Genomic DNA, 23,371 nt, shown 5'->3' with positions numbered 1-23,371 from the left:
TTAGTCTCGTCGATTAACGCGTTTATACGTTTCTTTCTCTTACCTGAAAATTGAACGGTGGCTCGTCGGTATCTTCGTTACTGTCGTAGTTACTCTTGCGACCTATCATCTGCAATTCCTGAATCGGATTGATACTGAAACGAAAGAGAGAAAGGCAAGCGGGAGTAATGTTATCGAGGCTGTTTGCCGAACGAAAATTCATCGTAACGTGTTCGAACCGATTAGTATTGCCGCTACTCCTGTTAGTTTTATCCTCGACTTCCCATTCATGGCTGGAAATCTCTATGGTGTTTTTACTTCGGAAATCTGAGCTATAATTGTCGGAGCTGCGCGTCGGGGGTGGTAGTGATTGATTAAACGGAAGAGGTGGAGGCGGTGCGTGTTTTCTAGAGCGTATCGATCCGGTACTATCGTAATTCTGGAAAGCGAGAGATGGCCACGAGATATTGCCGCGAACACAGAGGAGAAAAGTAATAGAGAAATGGATCGAGTGGCCGACGAGTGGTTAGTGAGACTTACTGAGCGAGGATTATGAGCGTTAGCAGGTGGTACGGGACTACGGCTGCTTGATGGACGTTGGGACCCAAAGTTATCCATTCTGCTTTGGGACGACTCGTCTGGAGGACATCGGACCGAGATATTCGGGGTCTCTGGAAAACGGAGTGTCGATCAGACTCTGCCCCTCGGCCATCGACTGCGCCACTCGATGTGGCGAGTTCGTTGTTTGAACCTCGACGTCTGAAAAATGCAGAGCAATCCGATGGGGAGTGAGTTCTCTTCGAGGAAAAGAGTCGCCACTCGGCTCAGGCAATCGAGATTTTATCTTTTCATTCGTTTTTTTTTTTTTTTCTTTTTTCTCTCGTATTATTCATTTCTCGTATTATTTCTCGACTCCCAGCACGCAGCTCTTAAGCGAAATAGTGTTACGGGATGAAACCGCGTCGAGTCGGTCGAATTACGTACACAGAGTGGTCACGGGAAGTGGTTATCGTTCATTCTCGTTTAGAAAACTCGATTCGTATGCACACCCTGTATGCGTAGTCGACGAACTGGAATCGGGCAAATAGAGAGGAGAGCGATATTCGAGGTGTGTACGAAAGAGGTATTCAAAAATGGAATTCCGTTCTCGCGCGGGTAAAAGCGTACGATCGAGTGTCGTTGTCGACGCAGCTCGACTGGACGAAACAAAATATGATAGGCACCTCTGGTACGACTGTTCCTGTTGGCCCACGGCTCTGTTTTTCTCCGTAATGGCGCGTCCCAGGCTTCGTGCTCGTCGTCAGACGCCGATGACGCGGATCTGCGAGAACGTATTTCTCAGTTGACGCCACAAGTCTCCGAAGAGTTCTTAAGCGGACTCTTTTTACTTCGAGGTAGAGACGGCACACAACGGAGAACGAAAAATAATGACAAAACAGAGCGCATACAAAAAATGCAACACGGCACACGTGGATAACAAAGAAGCAAGAAACATGTATAAAACTGTGAACGCAAAGTGCGTATCGTTGAGTCTTTGTCCTAGTATGTCTTTCTTACGGACAAGTTACGCAACAAAGCGCGACCAAGGCACGGAAAACTATGCGACAACTACATACGGTACGAATCAATGGCGGACGACGTTCTAGTGATGAGGGTCGACACTAATTTTATTAGAACAATTTTTCTTGTCTAAGCTTTGCTATCGATTTGGCACCATTGGTGGGATTCCTCGTACTACTACGTCTAATGCAAAAAAAAAAAAAAAAGAAAAAGAAAAGACACTGATATCGGTGAACAACGTGAAATCCACTCACCTAAGACCTTTCAGTTCCATTGCCGTGACGGGAAAAGGGAACTCATGATAAAAATTGAAAGGTAACTTGTGCACTTGGGGTGGTTTCAACTGGCCTAAGTATGCGGATGACGAGATGTTCGAATCTACTTTATCTATAGATATTTGATCATTCGTCGCTGTGAGAGATGCTATCATCGCCTGATTGAATAGATGCACCTGTTCGAGAAAGATATCCAGTGAAATTTCTCTCCGCAGCGAAAGCCAGTCCTTTCTCATCCGACCACCACACTACGCACACTCACTTGTTGCGAAAACTGCACGAGGTCTTGATAGCGGGCTGCACGGTACCGTAGGAGGACTTGGAACATGCTCTTCGACCTCCATTTGCTGCTGTAGAATTTCATCATGTCTATCGTCTCCGGACCCATCTTCTCCTTCCCAAGAAGCGGCGCCGTCTCCTTCCTCACTACATGACCCCTGTACGCTATTTCCCCATGCAACATATCGTTGGAATTAGAAAGAACCGAAAGTCCCGAGAGCATCGCGAACGAGTAATCGGATGTAATAAAAGACAATAGCGACTATCAGGCTCGTCAAAAACCAAATTTCTTTCTCCCCTCGCTACCTCGCTGTCCTTTTCCTACCTTTCTGAATCATTACCGCTGCCTGATCTTCCGACAGCTCCACCGTCTCCTTCTTCTTTATGGACGCTTTCTTCACTGAAACAATACCCGTTAAATTTCTCGTCACGAATGGAAAAAGCACGAGCCTCTCAAAAAGCGAAAGACGCGACGAATCGGGGAATCGGCTCGCACCAAATTTTCCTTCTCTCGACGATCGGTCTACCTACCGAGATCCTTCCTTATATTCGTGATTTTCGACGCCATGTTTTTCCGCGCTAGAAACGCTCTCATCATACATTGCACCTTTACGATCTTTTTCACCTGCGTCTCGTACAAGCGCGACAGGTACTCCTCGTTGTAATACTTTAGAAACACTTTCGACTTTCCGATTACCCAGCCCTCCATCTTCAGCCTGATCAGCAGCAGCCGGCAATTGTCCTTGGTTATCTCGACGTTCTCGTCGAAATCGAACGCCAGGAATTGATACCTAAGGGTTAAAGAACACTGTCGCGTGGACGGACAAGGTAATTACGAGCAACGGAGTGGAAGCGAGTGATCTACCTTCGAAGAAACTCCGGGAAAGATATCCTGTGCGGATAACCGCGCTGCCTGGCTTTGGCAGTGTCAAGAACAGCCAGTGCTCTGATCTGTTGCCTGACAACGTCCCGATAAAAACCACGAGGCGCACCCTCCAGATCGGATCTTATACACCTGACGAAATGAATGCCACCGCTTCCGCCACCTAACGAGAGGTTCTTAAGGATCTCGAGGCTGGTCGATTTAAACGTGGCCGCGCACGTTCTCATTTTCCGTGACTGCGAGAATTGTCCCCTCGACGCGGTGTTAAACTTCTGTTTAGAAAATAATCCGCGGATAATCACAGTTCCCGCAATTCGATCTTTCCATTGCGCCGGACCACGCGCCTTTCGTTTCTCTCTTGCCTAACGATAAAAACTGACAGATATTATTAAGCAATCTCACCCTTGGTTTCGAGGTTTCCTGCATCAACGCGCCCCATTTGCCTTTGGTCGTGGTGGTCTCCGCGACTTTCGGGGCTTCGATCACCACGGTCAAGCTTCCGGCCTTGGTCAGCTTGTTCGTGAACATCTCTTTCACCGTCTCGACGGTCGACTGCCTCAGCGTCTCGATCATCTCCGGCGGGACAAAGTCTCGATTCTTCTCGGGGATCTCGCTAGCGTCGTAAAGCAACTTTCCTGTATAATGAGCGACGGTAAATTCGTGAGAACTCACTGCTTTTATGTAAATACTATCCGATCGTTGCTGGATCTTGTTTATCACGTATTGATAATCCAGCATGTTCTTGGACGCCTCGTCGATCGTGGTGAATAAACCTCTGTCTCTGCTCAATAGCCTGTCTATCGCGTCTTTGTTGTCGTAAAAGTGCAAACGCTGCATCGGAATCTCCTCTTCCTCTTGCTCTTGCTACGGGCCAAGATCATAAGAGTTTGGAAGATTATCGCGCTATCGGTGGTCTCGCGTTGCCTTACCATTTCCCAAGCGAATACCCTTTGATTGTAATAGCACTGCATCTGTTCGTTCATCGTGTTCACTATCAACTGCTCCAGCCGATTTACCGAGAAACACTCGAATCCAAAGAGGTCCATTACGTTAATCGCATATTTGTCACCGCTAAAAGGCACAGGTGTTTTAGATCATTCCGAATGGTTAGTCAGCCTCGTTTCGAAACTCACAATAAAGACCGCGAAACCGTAAATTTATGGTTGATAGTGTTTATTATCCAATCGGTTAATCGCTGATAGATCGTGTTGGCTAATACGTCCCTCGCGTCTTTCGCTTCCTCGCAGCTGTGTTTCTTGCGTATCACGCTTCCCTTCACGATCAGGCAGTAATTCAGCAACGCCCAGATGAACTTTTTCTCGTCCAGCTCGAGAAGCTGCGCGACTGCAACACGGAAAACGACACGGATTATCGATCATCGCGGACCGGATGGAAATAACGTACGCCGATATACCTTTGGTCGCCGCGTCGTTGTTGTCCATGTCAGCCTCTCCGTTGTTCCCTTCCACGAATCGGATTTCCCCGAGAGTCAAGATCGCAGCTAGTATCTTCCAGATCGTTTCGTAATACTCCTCCATCTCCAAGATTTTCAGATTTTCCTTCAGTTCCTCGAACTTGACGACGTTGCCACGCGGATCGTTGCGAACCTTGAACGATCGCTTGCGTTCCGTTCCCTTCTCGCTTATCCTGAGGTAACGCAACCGCCGCCCCGGTGGTAGATGATACTGCTTCAGCTTGCTCGTGCTGTCGAGGCCGTCGTAGAAGTAGTACAACACGTGGAAATTCGATTGATTTCTGTCGAGGAGATATATCTCGTGACTACCGTGGCCAATGGATAAACGCACCGATCAGATCTACCGCCAAAGTTGCAACGCAATCTCGGCATCTAATACGCGAGTAAATTGCTAGTTCTAGCCGCACGAAATCCGCGTAACAGGGCAACCTAATGCGCGCTAGCGTAAATAGCGGACCCGATCTTAACCTGTCGCGGGTAGAAACGCGCCATTTTTCTAGCTGATATAACCAAAATATGCCGCCGGAGGCTTTCCCGGACGATCCGTACGTGGTTTGTATTTCTAGGACACATCTGGTCGAATTAGGATTTAGGGGTGTGGCAGCGTTACTGAAAGCGTGAATCACTCTGATAGCTCGTATTAATCTTGCCCCGATGTCTTGCAAGCTCTGAAATCAAACGAACAAACACCTGTCGCATGGTGGCTTCCTCTGTTTACACGACTTGGCTGATAATCGCTTACTTTTCCCAGGTACATCAGGTGCTCGATGAGATACATCATGTTGGTCGTTTTCCCGGAGTTACTCTCCCCGGCGAACAGAACGTGCTGGGCCTCCTCGTTGTGCAGCACGTCCTGATACGCGCTATCGGCCACCGAGTATATGTGAGGCGCGTTATCCGATCGCGACTTGAACTGATATTTCGTGTGATACTGCAATCATCAACGGGAGAATTGAATTTAACGCCGATCCCGCCCGGGCTGGTTCGCTCGGTGAACGATTCTTACATCCGACCCGTAAATGTCCTGCTGTTCGTTTGGATTTAAGATCAAAAGGATATCGCCGATAAAACTGTGGTAGTAACCTTGCCGCAATCTCTCGTGCAGTTCGTCCAAGATGGCGTCCTCCGTGAGGGTCTCGAGCGCGGCCAGGTCCTCCATGAACATAGGTTCCAGAGGGTCCGTTGGATGAACCTGAATCGGGGAGAAATTACCGCGCGTTCGCTACTTTTTCACATTCGCAACGAGGGGTCTACTCGGGAACGTTACCTTCAAGAAACCTTTCCGGACTATCACTTCCGCCTTCCTCTCCTGTTTACCTTTCGCACACGCGTCCATCATCAGCACCTTGATCTCTTGAGTTAGCTGCAAGCATCGTTCTCGTTATCGCGACATTCATTCGACATTCGCACCTCGTTTCGCGGTCCTCTTTTTTTTTTTTACCAAGTAATCGTTCTGAGGCAAATCCGCCAGGAAGGGATGCTCCGCTATTTCCGCCATGAACGGCCTGTTTTCGGGGTTTTTCTCGAGGCACCTGCAACGACAGAAGAAGAACGGTATCGAAGGGGTTTCTCGACGAGAAAGATAGGAGAGAGAGAGAGAGAGAGAGAGAGAGAGAGAGAGAGAGAGAGAGAAAGAGCTCGTTAGGAAGGAAAACGTACTCGGCGATGAAGTCGTTGAAATTTTGCGACCAGTTGGACGGCCTGTAGAGATTGGGTGGAGGATTGCGAACGATTTGGAACAAGGCTCTGGTGGGATGCATGTCTTGGAACGGCGGCTTCCCGTCCGCCAGCTCGATCGCCGTGATCCCGATCGCCCAGACGTCCGCTCTGTTTCCGTATCCGCCGCTGGACCCGGCCCCTTTGCTCATCGCCACTTCCGGTGCCATCCAACTCGGCGATCCTATGCACGTGTACCTCTTTCCCATCTCGCCTTGACACATTCTCGACAGCCCGAAATCGACCAGCTTCACCTCTCCCTCTTTGGTCAGCAAAATGTTACTGCCGCGAATGTCACGGTGCATCACGTTGTTCTCGTGCAGATAAATCAGCGCCTGAGAAACATGGTAGCCCGTTAAGATTCGAAAGAGAACGCGTAGACGAGGGCCGGACAAAGCGCGATCGAATATCTCCGGCTCGGCTTTCTTCTCTTTTCGCTGCTCGCAAGCGCGATTTCGTCGAGAGAGTAGACACCGGTACCTCGTTCTTCGTGAGCATTTATTTCGCGTGTAATTTGCCGGCATTAAACGTCAACGTGGCCTGATTTACCGCACGAGCGACCGTGGACGAATCGCTACTGGGCCCATGGAACACGTACCAACGCGAACAAGAAGGCGACGTCCGAGGAGAAGAAGAAGAAGAAGGGGTTGCGTGCACTTTACGAGAAAGGATGGTAAGACGAACGGAGAGAGACAAAGAGGAGGAGAAGAACGAAGAACGCAGGAAATCCTACACGTGTACGGTGTATATACTTCGAAAACGATTCCTCGATCTTGCTGGATAATCGCGTTCGATCGGAAATCGAACGTTTCACGGTTCAAGAAAATGATTTTTCTCTCTCTCCTTTTCTCTCTCTCTCTCTCTTTCTCTCTTGCTCTCTCGTGGAACGTACGAGACGCAGGGCAGAGATTCGGTTAACACGTTTTCTTCGCGAAGCGAAAGAGAATAGCCGACAGGTGGATGAAACGCGGAGGGTATCGATGAGAACCGTCGAAGATAGGAAGTATTCACGCGCGAGTTCGTCGAGGTTTGAGGGATCAGGTTCACGAAGTTCTCACGGCGAAGATAATTAGCAGAACCCATCGATTTTACGCGGTCCCGGTGTTTTTGCAGGGAAACCGAGCCGCGAACCGCGACCGCGTATCGGGTATACCGAACGGAAAGGAAACGACGCACGATTCGAAACGGAAACGCGCGTTTTACCCTCGGCGCCGATCAGGTTGCAACGTTTGACGCGTAAATGACACCCGTCCACTCCGGTGTGTCCAGTATTTTTTTCTAATCGTTTCCTCGTGTTTGTTTCGTTTCCGCGGTTGTTCCGCGGACCGCGACGCCCGCAGAACGCGCACCGAGTCGGAGAAACGTCTCCTACGATATTAAGCGAAATTATATTCCGCGAGGAAAGAGAGCGGAATTACGTGGCATTATCCCATTGTGACCGAGCGAATTCTATCCCTGCTAAAATTACACAGCTCCAGGCGGGAAACGTTCTCGATTCGTCCGTGTCGCGACTCTCGGTTTATCCCTCGGCTGATCCTTCGGGTTCTTACGCCTCTGCCGCGGCTACCTTCTTCTTCTTCTTCTTCTTCTTCTTCTTCGGAATTGTCTTTCGCTCTAACACGGAGGAAACAACGCGCGAGTACGCGTCGGAGGAGAACGGGACGGAAGTGTTTGCGTTGTGGCGGTCTCCGTTGGATGCACCACTCGGTTGGAGTGCGCGAACCAGCGGGCAGCCTTTCATTTCCGAGCAGGTTAATTAGCCAGCTATCTCGCCTGTCTTATTTGTAATTTATACGCCGTAGAACGCGACCCATTGACGCGCGTCTTTCGCCGTCTTTCCTATCCACCAGCGATTTACCTAAACGCGAGTACTCGCGGGAACGTTGGCGCTCACTGGCGAATTAGCCCGTGGCGCGAGACCGGGTCGCGCAGAGGTCGAACCGGCTCCTTCCGCTCGTTTCCTTTCTTCCTCCGCTCCTCCTCTAAACGCTTTCTAAAATCGCAACGGTGAACTTTGCTCGCGGGAGGTACCGCGAGATCGCGATCAGCCGAATCGCTTCGTAAGTTTCGCGAGACTTACCTGGATCACTTCCTTCAGGATGAAGCCGATGTGTTCCTCGCGCAGCTTCTTGTTCATGGCCAGCAACCCGTGCACGAGGTCCATCACGGTGCCACCCTCGCAGAGCTGCGAACCACGCGATAGCAACGATCATTCATCCTCGTCCTCGTGTTTTCTCTCGCGAGATGCGAATTAACCGTGCCACTCGCGCGCTACAGCCACGATAGAACACCATAGCGTGGTAGCTTTCCATTCGCATGGGTAGCCGAAAGTAGCGCGATCGTAAAAGCGGCATTAAGATACACCGGTGAGTCACTCCGGCGTACTTGTTCCTCGAGTTATATCGTAATCGTTAGTTTACGGAAAGCAATCTTCGATTTGCGTCGCCGTTTCGTAGGTCGCGGAATTGCGGAAGCGATTTAAATCGTACTAGCCGAGATGGTGCTTAATTCTCCCCGAGATTACGCGTAATTGCCGGCGGGATCGCGATATCTAGTAGCCGCGCGTCGCGGTTCCTCCGCTCGCGGCTCGCTCGCGGATCCCGGATTTATCCCGAAAGCTCGGACGAAAGCTGCGATTAAATTTGAATCACGTCTCGGTAAATTTATCCGCATAAGGGGCGCGGTGGCCGCGATGAATCTGGACGGGAAGGCATTTAGTCGTACGGTACGAGCTTTAAGCGGACCGGGCAAGCACGCGATGCACGCGGTCGATGCATTCTTTCCGGCGAAAGCGCATCGAGGGCCGCACGAAAAGTTCGTCTACCGTTTGTATACGTGCCCGTAAAACCTGCCCGTGATACCATATGAAATACCATCGGCGATAAATCTTTGCCACATTGTCGTTGCGTGTCGTTCTCCTCTTTTCCAACTGCTCTCTCTGGTCTTCCCTCTGAGAACGTTTACCGAGCTTTTTGCCGGTGCCGATTCTATCGCAAAATCCTCGTTATTTTCTTCGTCGCCTATCGTATACACCTGTTTCTTTGCCCGTGTTGCCGGTGTTGGCGCAGGTACGCGGGGTTAGTCGAGAACGGGCGATTCGCGACATCGCTCTATTAGAGATTTCGCTCGGACGCAGGAGCATCGGCGAGTGCAACGCGGCGCAGAGAGATCGCGACGAAGGAAGAAGGGATGGGAAGAGAGACGGAGGAACGTCGTTGGTATTTAGGGAGCACGAAAGGTTGAACGTGCACGCGTATGCGTTAAATCGAATATCGACGCTTTGCTCGAGATAAGTAATAATATTTCGGGCGCACCGAGGAGGTCCACCCGTAAATTAGGGCCGCGACGTGCCAGGGCTCACCTGCGTACACGAACGAGTTTAATGATTGTTTAATGGCCGCGCGTGTCGTAAATTATCCGTGTATTCGACCGTCTCAAATGCTTGAAATTGCCTCCGGGTCCTGGCATGGGTACGAGTACAGCAACTCTTCCATCGCCGTTGCCTTCCGTTCTTTTCCTTTTTTCCCTTTTTCTTCTTTTTTCCATTTTTTTTCTTTCTCTCTTCCTCCTCACCCACCCGACCGCCCGGGCCCCACCCTCGCTCTTCTTCTCCCGTGTCTGTTCCCGGTCTCCGTACTTTTCTTTCCTTTTCTCTCCTTTCCTTCCCTTTCCTTTCCTTTTCTATCCTTTCCTTCTCTGTCTCGTCCCTTTACGTTTCTTTCCCAGAAGAATTACGATGTTAGAGGAGTTACGGGTGTGTCTCGGAATCGATGCTCGGACGCGATATAAACGTTCTCCAGGCAAACAACACCTACGTCGAACGCGATAACACCGCGGTCGCGAGAGGCACCTGCGGGCAAAGATCCTTCTATTCTTACCTCCATCACGAACCATATTTGATCGTACTCGGTCTTCTTGCCGGACCTCCTCCGGTAGATCCCGTAAAAGTCCGGGAGATTCGGGTGCGTGGCGAGATCCCGGAGCACCTTGTACTCCTCCACGATCAGCGACTGCGACTCGGGGGTGAGCTTCTGCACCTTCACCGCCACCCTCTTGTTTCCTGCGAACGTACCACGCTTCAAGTATCGGTGTTTAGAAGGCGTATCGAACCGCGTGCCGCGAGACTGTACCGGCTTGCTGATCGATGGCCTCGAAAACGTCCCCGCACACGCCGGAGCCTATGCACTCCCTCAGCAGATAACGTTTCCCAGGGTCTTGTATGCTGTCCAAACGCTGCATGGTGTTCCTTCCCGTTTCCTCGAAATCTTCCTCGTCACCTCTGTTTCCGCCTCGCCTCCGCTGCTGCTCCCTCCCGCCTCTCCTCTCGTACCCGTAATCGCTCATCCTCCTCGGCCGTTCCTCGCGTCGTTGGCTGAAACACGGTGAAACGAGAAACAGGGGAACAGAGAGAACGAAATCGTGAAGAACCGGGCTCGTTTAAACGGATGAAAGCGAACGAGAGGAAAATGTTGCGCCTTTTCGAGCAGCGGGTGGAACAATCGCGGGATCGATCGGCATCGAGAGGAAAAGAAACGATTCCGCCGCGCTGTGGACGCGATGGAAATCCGCGGATGGGAGGAGGAAAGAGAGGATGAAAGTGAGGGAAAAGGAAGGAATAAAATTTAAACGGTTCCGATCGAGTTGCGTGGAGCGAAAGCCTCTGCTAGGCGCATCGGAGGGAAACCGCAACGACAAAAAGTTCATTAATTTTGTTCTCGTTTCCACGATAGAGTGCTCGTCGATGCAGCGGCACAGGAAGAGGTGGTCGCGTACCTCTTCACACTCACGGGAAAGCAGGACCGCGGTGGTGCCTCTTTCCATCTGTTCGAACGACGAGAAGGTCGAGAATGACTCTTCGAAGAGAACGCTCTACGGATTTTTTACGAGAGGCCAGGTTCGGCCGGTCGAGGGCTTCACGGCGCATCGGCACAAAGGTGAGTGCTAATTATATTCTTTCTCGAGTGCCGCGTGAACGAGTGGTAATCGCTAATTAGTAGCTCGCTTCCTGAAAGCTTCCACGAGGGAGTAAGGCTAAAGCTGCGCCAGGAATTCGAAAGATATCGCGCGTTCGGCTCGCCATCGGAAATCATCGCGTTCCTCCCTCGATCTCGCCTCTACTCTCCCTCCGATTCGCAACGTTATTTTCTCCCGTCTGTTACGCCTCTCTTTCTCTCTGTCTCTCTCTTTCTCTTTTACTCCCGAGCGCCAAGTCGTTACAGTTGTACCGATTCGTTGTCCGCTGGGTAACCACGAGAGGCAACGTACGACGGAACTTGCGGGTTTTCCGTACCTTTCGTCCACCCCTAACGCGCCGAGTTAAACCAACAGGATTTCCGCGATTTTTCGGCGACTTTACCGCGACGATACCGCGACGTGATCGCGTGGCGACGACGACGACGACGATGACGCAGCGACAGAAAGGAATTTCATCTCGGATGAGTCGGATTGATTGGCAAACATCGGAGCTTCGCAGCTTTTCCTTCGCCGTTTACATCCCCGTCGGTACTTGTAGGGCTGCGGAAACGTTGCAGGGTAATGCACATCCCATTTATCGGATCCTACGGATTGCGTAAGAGTATTTAATGGGCTAGCCGAGTCCGTGAGTTACGAGTGGCTCGGTTAGCGGCTTTACCAAAGACACGATCGATCGGCCGGATGGACCTCCGTTGTTTCTGCCCGATGGTATACCGATGCATTATCGCGTGGGCAGTTGATAAGCTTCGTTGACACGAAACTGAAATATCTCGAGGTTACCGGATCGTTAGTCACAGCGGCGTAATCCTCCGGTCGAATTCATTAGCCGAGTGAGTGGTCGCGGTAACTAGCGCAGTTTAGCGTCTCGACGTCGGTCGCGTTTGACCCGGTGTCCGCGATCGGCCGAGCAAGAGGATCGTCCGAGGGCTTTCTCTCGGCTCGCGCCATCGATGGCGCGCCATCGCGCCGCGAATCGCCTAGATCTCTCCGCGGTCTCTCCCGGCCAGCCGCGAGAAAACTCGCAGCGGAGAGGAGCGGAGAGAAGCGGAGCGGAGCGGAGCGGAGAGAGGCGTGGGACGGGGTTCGAGTAACGAGAGGATTCGCGTCGTTAGCCAATTCATTTATTCCCGGTGGGTCGGCGCTCGTCCGGCATAATCCGTCGATTTGTCGGCGCGGCGTGTCTCGTGTAATGCTGCTTCTTGCCGCTTCTTGCCGCTTGTAATCGAAGAGGGAAAGGGAAAGGGAGAAAGGGGAAGGTAGCGAAGGCGGGAGCGAGAGGGCGACGCGTCACTGACTATATGTGAACGAACGGACGTAAGAAACTCGGGTTGATCCACGATGTCCACACGATGGTTCTCTTCTGCTCGTATGCGATACGACGCTGTGTTCTCCTCTCTCTCTCTCTCTCCCTCGGAGTTTTCTCCGAGTGGTCTCGCGAACCGAGAGCGCGCCTTGTCCCTCGCTCTCCTCCTCCGCTTCGGCTTCTTCCTTTTCCTCGTTGTTGCCCGTCCAGCGGTGTGCAGGTTTATCGGTACGACAGGGCGTTAAATTATTGATGCCCGACTGCGCGTCGCGAGAAGACGAACGAGAAGAAAGGGAGAAGGGTAGCGAGGTAAGGACGGGTCGTCCCGTGATTTCAGAAAAAGCTTTCCGTGCCACTCGGTCCACTCTCTCTCCCTCTCTCTCTCTCTGTTTGCCTTCGGCTCGGTTCTCGCGGTGGGCCGCGATGCGCGCGAGTCACGTCCTCTCTCTTTTCTTCTCTCCCTCGTCGGCCGTGGCCGATCGCGAACCCGTGCAGGGCTCGCGCTCTTTAAAAGGGAACGGGCCGAGTGGGGGCGACGAAACGCTCGTTGTGGGAAAGTTTGGCTCGCGGCCGCGGACCCCTCGCTCCGATCTGCTCCGATCCGCTTCGATCCGCTCCGATCCATCGGAATCGAACGGAATCCGAAGGGAAAATCGGTGGAAACTCCGGACGCGGGATCTCGCTTTGCTCCGTGCGACGAGACCGAATCGGAGGAGATCCGTGTGGGAAAGTTGATATCGGTTGGTCCGAGGAAGGTCCCCTGCTATAGCGCCGGAATGTTAGCACCGCGAATCCCTGGGAAGAAGCAGCGACGCCGGTAGTGGCGGTGGAAGAAGAAGAAGAAGAGGAAGAAAAAGAGGCGCAGAAGCCGAAAACGATCGGCAGCCGACCGGTTCGGACCGGTTGAAAAGGGTTCGACACTCCTTTCGCCGGAAAGCACGGTAAACTGGTGACAAGTGGCTCGTTCTCTCGCTTTTCTGCTCCTCCGTCTCGTCTCGTACCTTTAAACGCGACGCGACGCGCCTCTCGTCGCTGCGTTACGCGGAAAAACTAGTATAGACGCAAATCGACCGTCTCTCTGGCTTGGTTGGGGCGTATCGCGCGGCGCGGTGCGGCGTCGCGTCGCGCCGCCTTGGCTGGGAAAAACCGGCGCGTATCGGTGCCCGCGACGGATATCGAGGAGAGGACGTCGCGGTGGAAGACGACGCGCGCGGTCTTCACCGTCAGGCACGAGGCTTCCGCTTCTTGCCCACCGATCCTCTCTTTCTCTCCGCCTTTCAGGCTCTTTTTCTCTCCGCTACCTTTTACAGATTCTCCGAGATCGATCCTTTCGGCAGATAACGCGTCCACCTCTTTGGGATTCCGAGGCGGAGGTGTCGCTGTTCTCGCGATCGAGCGCGAGGATCGAAAAATCGCTCGTTCGTTCCCGGTCGTACGTTATTTCCGTCAGGGGGTTAATCGATACCGAGAATCTCGCCGCTGTTCTTCTTCCTCGAAGCTCATGCAACATTTAACTTTCCGCTATATTCTTCTCCGAGCTCGCGGCTCGCGCTTGCTATTCCCTCTCTTCCCTTTCTTTCGCTCTTGTCTTACCACCGTGTACCTCGTGTCGTTTCTTCCTTTTTTTTTCTCCGCTCCCCCCTGCGCTCGCCTCTTCTCGTTCTCTCGTTGGAAATACCGATACGTCGGCCCGACTACCGCGTGTCCGTCTTCGTCATTCTTGCTCGGCCGAAGTTGGCTCGAGACGACACCTGCCTGGATTTACCTCCGTGCTAGCCGCGCGGCTACGAGACGAACCAAGACTCTCTTCCCCGGCTCTTCCTCGGCTCTTCCTCGGCTCTTCCCCGGGCTCGCGACTCGTCTCCCTCCTCCACCTCCTCCTCCTCCTCCTCCTCTCTCTCTCTCTCTCTCTCTCTCTCTCTCTCTCTCCGTATTTACGCGCTTCTCTCTTTTTCCCGGCGTCTTGGCAAAACATCCTGAAACACATGTTCCGGCACCTTCCAGTCGCGCACCGTGGAACGTAAAGCACCTCGCATATACACCTCGTTCCCTTTTTCCGTTCTTCCTCCGCCTCCTGCTTCTCTCCTCTTCCTCCTCTTGCTCGCCGTTGCCCTCGCCGACACTCTCCGCGAACATCCTCTTTTCCCCTCTGTGCCGAAGCGTGCTGCGAGACTCGTTAATTACGGCATTATTCGCGCGATCCGAAAACGATAAAGGGTGTCCCGGCAAGGGAAGCTCGCGATCTTCTGGCATCCCGAGAGCTCCTCTCTCGAGGAGCAGCAGAGACGGAGCTCGAGGCCACGATCCGGATAAATATCGTGGAATTCCACTGGTCGAATCGGATTGGCGTCTAGTCGCGGATCGGTGTTGGCGAAAGCGAGGCGAAATCGCGGAAAGGATGGTTTTCGCGGAGGAGAATGGGTGGGACGTGGTTGGTCATTCTCGTGGTCGGTTTGCCTCGAGCGGACGAGGAGTTTGGAAGATCCAGCGACGGGCGAAGCGACGAGCGAAGCGACGGGCGAAGCGACGGGCGAAGCGACGGGCGAAACGAAGGGTTTTCACGGAAGGTGCAAAACACTTACTCGTAAGGGACAAGTAACGGGGGGTGCTCTTAGCGTGGCTCGCGATGAAACTCACCTCTAATTAAAACGTCTGGCAGGTTGTGCAGGCCCTGCGGCGTCCACCCTCGCAATGTTCGCAATGCTCGTGTGCCGGAGTAAGAGCCGAGCTCTACGACGCTCGTGCAGGGCGGCAGTCACGATTGCGTCGAGGGGGTGCCGCCGGGGAGGGGTGCTTGGCTTCCATGATCCAATAACGCCGACTTAATTAACTAACTGCTAACTCGCAAGCCTGTTAGCTCATTGATTTCGTTCCCGAGATCGTCGTCCAGCCCCGACTCTTTCTCCTTCTCTCGACGTATGTAGATGAGTCTTCTCTTCTCTTCTCTTCGCTTCTTCCTCGCCACTCGTTCCTTTCGAGCACGCCTGCCTCCTTTCTCCCTCTTCTCCCTTCGAGCGCGAATTTTTCGATAAATTTCCCCGTTCTTCCTCGTCGCTCGAGAAGAGAGCTTTCGCGACGCGACGTCCGTTCGCGTTTCGATCGGCTCGGAGGATGTACCAGCCTCGCGGATTATCGGCGAACGCGGCGCGAATCGCGAAGTGCAAGGGCACGCGAGAATAATTGTCTCTCGGCATTGTGGTATTTATCGGTGGAAAAAAAGTGCCGCGACGTTTTCCCGCTTCTAATCTCGTTGGCTGGATCGATGCGCCTTGAAAAAGATCTAGCAGCGAGGGTCGCGCGATAAATTAATGCGCTTTATCCCGGCTTCTTCAGGGTCGTCCTGACTGGCATAGTTGTCAAAGGGAGCCGCGGTTAATGCGAATACGCGACGCGACGTCGCGATCCAGAGCGTCTCCTCGCGGTTTTTCTTACCGCGTTCGGCGTCGATTTCCCGCCGAAACGGAAAAATAGCGGCGGAACTGCGCGGAATCCCGCGGAAGGCAAGCGGATTACCGAGAAAATCGCAAGCATCGGACTCGAGAGAGAGAGAGAGAGAGAGAGAGAGAGACTGTCGAGGGAGAGACGTCGAAGCCGTGCGCGCGGAGATTGTTTGAAAATTGAATGGTAACGCTTTGGATTATCCTCTATCGACGTCGGAGCGAGCAGCGACCGACGGGAAACGCGATTAGGAAAGTCCTCGTCCGATTTCGGTGCTAATCTAATCGGAATCCTGGTCACCCGGTATAGTCTCGAGTCACCTAATTTGCCATCGGTGAATTCCTGGGGCTTTCAGCGAGTTTACTCGAACGGTCGAGCTCGCGAAACTCGACGCTCTCTGTCGCGAAGAATAATCGCGGTGGAAACGCGATGGAAACGGAGAAAAGTGACGGAGGTCGGAGGCGGATGGAAAGCGAGAGGTGAAACGAGAGGTGAAACGCGAGGTAAACGATATCGCGCGAGTCATACGCTCGCGACGTTTCGCAATACCGTTGAAATGGTATTTTCGCGTGGCATGTAAGTGGGATTGGCACAGATTTTTCCAAGGTTTTAACATGGGACAATTTATCGTTCGATCGATGGAAAAGAAGGTCGAACGAATCTATCGGTGGAAGGAATAAAAGTATCGGAAAGGCTTCGGTCATCTGTAAATCTGTCCGAAAGAGTTACGCTTTCGAGCGATTTCTGTGTAAGGGAACCGTTTGTAATCGGCCGCCTATCGAGGCGCGATTCCGTCGCGATCCGAGCCGCGGCCATAAGGGGGGAAGAAATAGGCCAATCCTCGGTCAAAGGAACTCTTTATTGTACGCGCATTATTAAATTGTATACAATCGCACCCATTCCGAATCTTACACACGCACATTGCTTCGTCTAATAATACTGTGGCGGAGGTGTTACAGTTGCTGTGGATATTCAAATTATCTACTAATTAAATAGATGCAACGTTATAAATAAATTATTGGCCCGCTTAATCTACCAATTAAATTACGTAACTCGCGCGATTAAGAACAATTATGTCGCGTTACGCTCCGCGGCGTAATTACCGGCGTCGGGGCGACGAGTCTCGGAAGTGTACTAAGCGCGAATAAAAAGTACGGAGACGAGTCGACGTCGGCTCGGCTGATCTTCGCGCGGTGGCCGTTTTCTAATTTAAATCGCGCCTCTCGCCGTTCGAACCCGCTCGTCGTCAGTCGTACTCGCGGAAGATCAGCCGAGTCTCGACGACGAGACAACGAGGTTGCCGACTCGTACAACGGCATAGTCGGGAATTTTCGCGCGAATCTCAGTGAAAAACCGACCGGATCTGTCGCTGCATCGTCCATCGGCTACTCCCTTCACTTGCAAACCGTGATCCACTCTTCGACGGTACAGTTCTGACATTGCACGTAGCAACACCAATGAAACTTACACCTGCACCTCTCGACGCGCCGCTGTCTGACGACGTTGTAACCTCTGCCGCAGCAGAGGCTGCCGCAACCGTCTCCGCCGGAGCTGGTCTTGTTGCACCTCCGACCGGCGGTCCCCGGGATGTCCGCGGTCTGATCCCTCTCGCAGAAGTTGGGCGACTTTTGGTAGTAAAATAGCTGTTTCGCGAGATCCCGTGGCCTCCTCTTCCGACCGCCGCCGCCTGATCCTCCGCCGCCTCCGCCTCCCGATCCTCCGCGATGCTTCCTCTGCCTCTGACGGTCCGGCCTTCTCCTTCGCGATCCTCTCACTCTGGTCAACGGCGTCACGCTGCCCAGGTTGCTCTGCGCGACTAGCACGGCGTTCCGGAATCGATCCTTCAGCGTTTTCCCGACTATTCGGAAGTCTGGGGCCACTTTCCAACAGGTCTTCAGCTCGCAGGAACCAGACATACCGTGGCATTTGCAGCGCACTTGCATGTTGCTGGCCACCGCCTGAAACGGCCAACCGATCTGTCACGATGGTGGTTGATGGTGGTGGTGGTGGTGCGATCGCGACGAGAAGAGGAAGAAGAGGGTGGTGGCGAATTAAACGGAGAAGCGGCCGCGAGATGGAAGAAGAAAAGGAAGGGTCGGAGGGGAAAGTGGTAGACGGTGGCTGTCGACGAACGGTTACGAACGCGGTTCGGCGCAGCGAGTGCGCCGAGTGGTCAAGAGTCGCATGAACAGCGGCTGAAGAGAAAGGGGGCAATTTCTTTTAAACAAAGAGGTGTCGCGTACAAAACAGTTAATGAGTCTACGACTGGGTGGTCCAGCCCCGGGCTTCGTCTTAATAACGTCGAGGCGAGACCGAGCGTGGAGAGGCGCGCCGTGGAGAGGAACGGACTCGGCTCTACTCCTACTCCTCTCCACCCCTATTCCTCGCTTTCTTTTTCTCTCCCCCTCTCCCTGCCCTCCCTTCCTCCCTTCCTTCCTTCCTTTCTTTTTTTCTTTTCGCGTTGCTCTAGCACCGGCATGCAGGAATCACCGTTAAAACGCGAGGAATCAGCGGAACCTGATGGAACGAAGAAAAATACCGGGAGAAGAAGTATATTGTCACGGAATGAAATATTTATCGCGAGGAGAGGAAGACTCTGGAGAAGGAATGAGAGAGAGAGAGAGAGAAAGAGAATGAAAGGGAAGATTAATCAAACGGCTTACCAAGCGGCCAGCTTGATTGTTGTGGAGATTGACCGTCGACTGTATATCCCCGACCCTCTCGCGCATATCTAGGAACTGTCTCGAGAACTCCATGCCGTAGTCGAGGTTGTGAGAGCAGCCGCCCCACTTCCATTGGGTGCCCCTGGCCTTGGCAGGCGGCTTACCCTTGTAGCTGGACGGGTCGCATCCGCAGGAGAGCAATCGTCCCATGCTGCACGCGCGGGCCACGCTGTGCGCCACCCCGGCTGCGGAAATCGCGAACGCGAACGCGGTCTCCCTGTAACCTGCAACACCAACCAGTGTCCTCGAAGTAAACGGGTGGTAGGTAGCGAAGAGGGGTTGCACGATCGCGAGACACGCGGACCGGTTAGCAAATTGCTGCTCGTCCACGGTGACGCCGGCCTCCTCTCCGCGGACCAGTGTAACGTACGCAACGCGACAGCGGCGATCGCGTTGGTCGCTTCCACCGTGAGCGAGGAGAACGCGAAGCAGCGGGACACCGTGGAGCCGAGCTTCCGTAGAAGGAGCTTCGGTAGCGAGTTCGACGGATCGTTGGACGGATCGGCCGACAGACAGCCATCAGACGAAGTTCAGAGGTAGATTATTCAGCCGTCCGTCAAAACAAAGCGTGGCCATCAGCAGCGGCGGCCGGCGGGCATTCATTGACTGCATGTATAAGCGATCTCACGCTGGGGTTCCCGAAGACGCAATGCCAAACTCTGTCCATCCCGGCCATCCCGCCGTTTTACGCCCGTTTTACGCTCCTCTCTCTCCTCTCCTCGTCTCTCGCGACTCTGTCCGAGGATCGCGTAATCGTCCGCCGCGATCTCCAGCCGAGAGCGAGACGCCGCGGAGAAGCAGACCAGGCCGAGAGGTGGAACGCGGAGATGCGGCGAACGCGTGGCCCGAGTCCTCTGGATTCCGCCTCGCGGTCCCCGCGCGGGTAGAATTTGGAAATTCGCCGATCGAGGAATAAAAGGTTTAGGTTGGACCAGTTCGATAAGTAATGCGACGTCAAACGCACTTTTTCTTCGCTACCTCCAAGGCCTCTCGTCTCCGAAGCGTCGCTGGAGTCGGATTGACGGATGGCCGATCGTCAAACCGCAATGGTGGCTGTCAACTTACAAACGATACGACACACGACTGCCGGCGGGCACGGAATACGCGGTCGAAACTGTCCCTTTCTCCTCCACTGTTCGACAATGCCCACACATTACTCTACCCCTCCTCCCGGGCCACGAAAGAGCTACTCCAATCCACGAATACCGGGCGGTATTTGCAGTATTCATGAGAGCGAGATACCGGGGAGACGCGCTAAAGGCACATTCGAAAGGATTTGTGGTATTCGTTCTCGACACCCGATGAGCCACTGCGCTGTCGTTACGTCGTCCCCCTTCGACAAGCAGCCCTTTTGTTCCTTCCGTTTCGAGACCACGTTCCGAACGCGACTCGCGTCAAGGCCCGGCCAACAAACTGCGCCTCTATCCGCGCCATTTTCACCGGTTCCCTCTAATTTCTCCGCTCTCGTCGCGTCCATTCCAATCGCCGGATCGATCCCCGAGCGCCATGTCCGTGAAACTCGGATCGCGATTTCGTTCCACCGAGCTTCTCTCCGAATGTCTCCTTTTACTCACGGCCATCGTCCTGGAACGGACGCGACGGATCCGTGGACGATCGAGCGACAGGACGGATCCGTTTCGGTGAACGAGATCGAAGACAGCCGGTGCTCGATTACGTCGCCCTTCGTCGACCGTACGAAACCCGGCGCGACGTTAAACAGTCGACACTCGCCCCGAGGTATCGAGCAAGAGCAGTAGAAGCAGCAGCAGCAGCAGAAGCAGCAGCAGCAGCAGGAGGAGGAGGATTTTTTGGAGATCGTCGGTCCGATAGAAACGTCGACGACGAAGAACGATCGAGGGGTTCCACCCGTCTCGTGGCTGCTCGCGCGTGTTTCAGCGCGTCCGCTCGCGGCGGATATCGCGTGCGCTCGGTTTCGGAGGATGATAACCTTCTTGGTCCGGCAAGGACCGGCTTTCCAGTCGAAAGAGAACGAAAACAGCTCTTTATATGGGCTGACGGTGGGAGGGGTGGCTGAAAGCTCGCGCTTTATACGGCTATTGGCAGCAACTGTTTTATAATGCAGATAACCGTTGGAGGGCTGCACCAGCTACTGTAACTGCCGTTCGCTGTTGCTGCTTCTGCTTCTGCTGCTGCTGGTGCTGGTGCTGGTGCTGGTGCTGCTGCTGCTGCTGCTGCTGCTGCTGCTCGGTGGTAAGAGGAGCACAGGGGACTCGTAATAAATCCTCCACGGGGAGTTGTACGTCTCTTCTGTCGGACAGTGGAGAAGCCGAGGTGGAAGGAAGAAGAGAACGAGGCTGAGGTGCACAACGGAGGGCCAGGCTGCCTCTTTACTCTTCGGCTCTTGACGCAGGCACGCGGTGACGGATGGCGCACAGGCCTTACCCTGCTACCCTATGTCAAGCCCAAATCACTGTTTAGATAACTCAATAGATAGCGTAGCGGGTACGCGCTCGGTAATGTTTACGGGAGCGTGTGCCTTCTTCTTTTCCCTCTCGCGTCGGAACCGCTTTAACGCTTCTCTTAACCCTTCGGTGACGAACTTTGACTCCGGTATCGTCCCCGGCCGTTCTCCCGGCCCGATCCCTATCTCTCGGTCGCCTAGATCGCGCGGTGTCCGGTTACGCGATTTCGCGTTCAACGTCACCGGCGATCGGAGATGCCGGAATTCGCAGAGAGGCCCAGTTCTCTCCTCTCCCGGGGGCCAGTCTCCTCCCTGTATTTACCATCGTAAACACCGCGGCTGTTCCTTCCCGTGGAATACGCACGAGCGACGAGTACCGCGCGGGGCTGCTAGTAGGTCGCCTTGTGTGGGCCCTCTGGGCCCGTGGGGCCGAGCCAGAAGAAGAGAAAGAGCAGCAGGACCGTTTCGTGTACATTTCATAATACATTAAGTCGTTTTGCCGGGGTTTAACGAATACGTGGCAAAAGTGAGACGTGGCGAAGGACAGGGCGCGGGAGAGGCGAGGGGGGGGGGGGGGAGAGAGAGAGAGAGAGAGAGAGGGAAAGGTAACGGAGCGACCTGGAGGCAAGAGAATGGAAGAAGGAGCAACGAGAGGACCGTGTCCGAGAGATTTAACGACGCGCGTTCTCCTCGAGATACGTAGCCAGCACGAATTTGACACGGTGGATTTCTCGAACGACCGCGGACCCTCACCTGGCCACCGATGTCGTCCTTAAAAACCTCGCACCGTTGGTAATGGTGAAGTACGGTCCGTTTCTCGGAAGCTGCTGCCCTCTGACTTCCAAGTCGAACTCGAGCCGCGATCCAGCGAATCTCCTCGAGCGGATAATCGGCGAATCGGACAACGAGCGGAGCGAGTGGCCGCGCTCGCGGTTTACCCTTCGCTCGGAGACCACACCGCGCGCGATTCGCGATTCGCGAGCCGACGTCGTGGAAGAAGCGGAGCAGCCGAAATAACTCGGGAAAAAGTCGTGGAATCGACACCTCCTGTTGGCCGGTGAGCAAAAAAAGGTGTACCGATCCACGGAGAGAGATAACGAGAAGACAGACGTGGCGGGCACCGAGATCGTGGCTGCGGACGATGTTAAGCTTTCAGGTCAGGTGCGCTCGATGTCGCGCTCTCGCGCACTCCTCCGACACGATATATGTTTCCTCTTTCGACGCACGTACGCGCCACGACGAATTTATATGTCACACTGGAATAGGACAGTCGAGGGGGCAATCTCTTTTCTTCTCGTCTCGCCCGGCCTCTCCCGGTCTCTCCTCCTGCTCCCGCCCGTGGATTTGGACAGGTTCTCGGAGCTGGTCGCAACTGAGGCACACACACCGTATATTCTGATTTAAGGAAGCACACGGTCTCTCGCCTACGCCGGTTCGTCGACGTCAACGACGTCGTAAAAGATTTCACCTTGTCCCCCCACGGTTCCCTTTCAATTCTTTCTCCGTCTTTTCCTTTTCTCTTTTCTAGGTCGTCGTTGTCGTCGTCGTCGTCGTCGTCATCGTCGCCGCGGTTTCTTACCTCTCTGGAGGAGAACGCTGCTCTGCTGGGTCCTGCTGCTGGGCGTGAGGGATGAACAGTTCCACCTGTGCCACATGAACTGATGCTGACACTCGGATATCGCCATTTGCAGGCCTTTGATCGCGGCCACCGTCACGTCGGGATTTCTGTGGCATAGCTCGCGTTGCTCCTTCGTTAGCCCAGGAATACCGTTGCAGACCACGGCGTTGCCGCTCACCCAATCGTCCACGGAGTTGCTCATTAAGCAGGTCGCGCTGCGAATCATCAGAAATTTACCAATTAAACTTGTCCCCTTGCCGGGAAGGTTCCGTTCGATCCGCGGATATGGCCGGTTTTTCGTGAAAGTCGTCGCGCGCGTTCGATCGCTTTGAGTGATTCCGCGTCCAGGGAATTTAGCCGAAGACATTCCTCGTGCTTATGGCACGCCGCAATCTCCTTTCGATCCCTCGTTTCGCTCTCCGCAACTGTTACCACGTGTTCAACCTCCGTTATCGAATTCCCGATCGCGAACGCGGCCGCTTTTGGATTCATCGTTGATTAATCGAACCCTGGCTTCGAGTAGCCGAAACGTAAAATCGTCGTACAACCGTTGTACAACCGATAAGCCCCGCGGGATCGGGTTCGTTGCACCGGCTGCTTTGATACGCGTTTGCATCTAGCACGCGTCGTCTGCTTTCCTTTAGACCATTTTACGAGGCCGAGGTCAAAGACGCGATAGGCTCTCAAAGAGCCAGCCGAATAATATCTCCTCGTCTTTTTCCTGCCA

At 53.7% G+C, this 23,371-nt stretch overlaps 2 protein-coding genes across 2 annotated transcripts; both read right to left on the bottom strand.

The window, feature by feature from the left end:
• Window positions 1–43: 43 nt before the first annotated feature.
• LOC143221429 (neither inactivation nor afterpotential protein C-like) lies at window positions 44–10,510 on the bottom strand (the record flags this gene model as incomplete). Its single annotated transcript, XM_076446880.1, is given in 23 exon segments — window positions 44–134; window positions 219–418; window positions 520–645; window positions 647–738; window positions 1,203–1,300; window positions 1,794–1,990; window positions 2,077–2,258; window positions 2,419–2,493; window positions 2,625–2,884; window positions 2,959–3,248; window positions 3,379–3,840; window positions 3,906–4,047; window positions 4,110–4,320; window positions 4,391–4,731; window positions 4,919–5,118; window positions 5,193–5,381; window positions 5,457–5,642; window positions 5,718–5,813; window positions 5,892–5,982; window positions 6,110–6,501; window positions 8,247–8,351; window positions 10,045–10,226; window positions 10,297–10,510. Coding segments are annotated over 23 exon segments (4,422 nt in total), but the record flags the coding sequence as incomplete, so codon positions are not given.
• A 6,765-nt stretch (window positions 10,511–17,275) lies between these two features.
• On the bottom strand, window positions 17,276–23,136 carry LOC143221428 (protein Wnt-10b-like). Its single transcript, XM_076446879.1, has 4 exons — window positions 23,003–23,136; window positions 22,606–22,859; window positions 18,545–18,828; window positions 17,276–17,839 (listed from the first exon to the last, which is right to left on the bottom strand). The coding sequence occupies exons 1-4, from the start codon at window positions 23,134–23,136 to the stop codon at window positions 17,276–17,278; spliced, it is 1,236 nt and encodes a 411-aa protein (XP_076302994.1).
• Between the last annotated feature and the right edge of the window lie 235 nt (window positions 23,137–23,371).

Source organism: Lasioglossum baleicum, unplaced genomic scaffold (genome assembly GCF_051020765.1).
Source record: "Lasioglossum baleicum unplaced genomic scaffold, iyLasBale1 scaffold2388, whole genome shotgun sequence".
In the NCBI taxonomy this organism is placed as follows: domain Eukaryota; kingdom Metazoa; phylum Arthropoda; class Insecta; order Hymenoptera; family Halictidae; genus Lasioglossum; species Lasioglossum baleicum.
The sequence above is the reverse complement of the archived record's forward strand: the minus strand, read 5'-3'. Positions and strand labels throughout refer to the sequence as shown.

Bases quoted from the DNA above. Each gene is read 5' to 3' on its own strand.
- LOC143221428 (XM_076446879.1), bottom strand. From the start codon at position 23,136: ATGAATCCAAAAGCGGCCGCGTTCGCGATCGGGAATTCGATAACGGAG. The intron at 22,860-23,002 runs GCTAAATTCCCT...GATGATTCGCAG, and splicing joins AAGCACGAGGAATGTCTTCG to CGCGACCTGCTTAATGAGCA. The intron at 18,829-22,605 runs GTAAGAAACCGC...TTGGTGTTGCAG, and splicing joins CAGCGTTCTCCTCCAGAGAG to GTTACAGGGAGACCGCGTTC.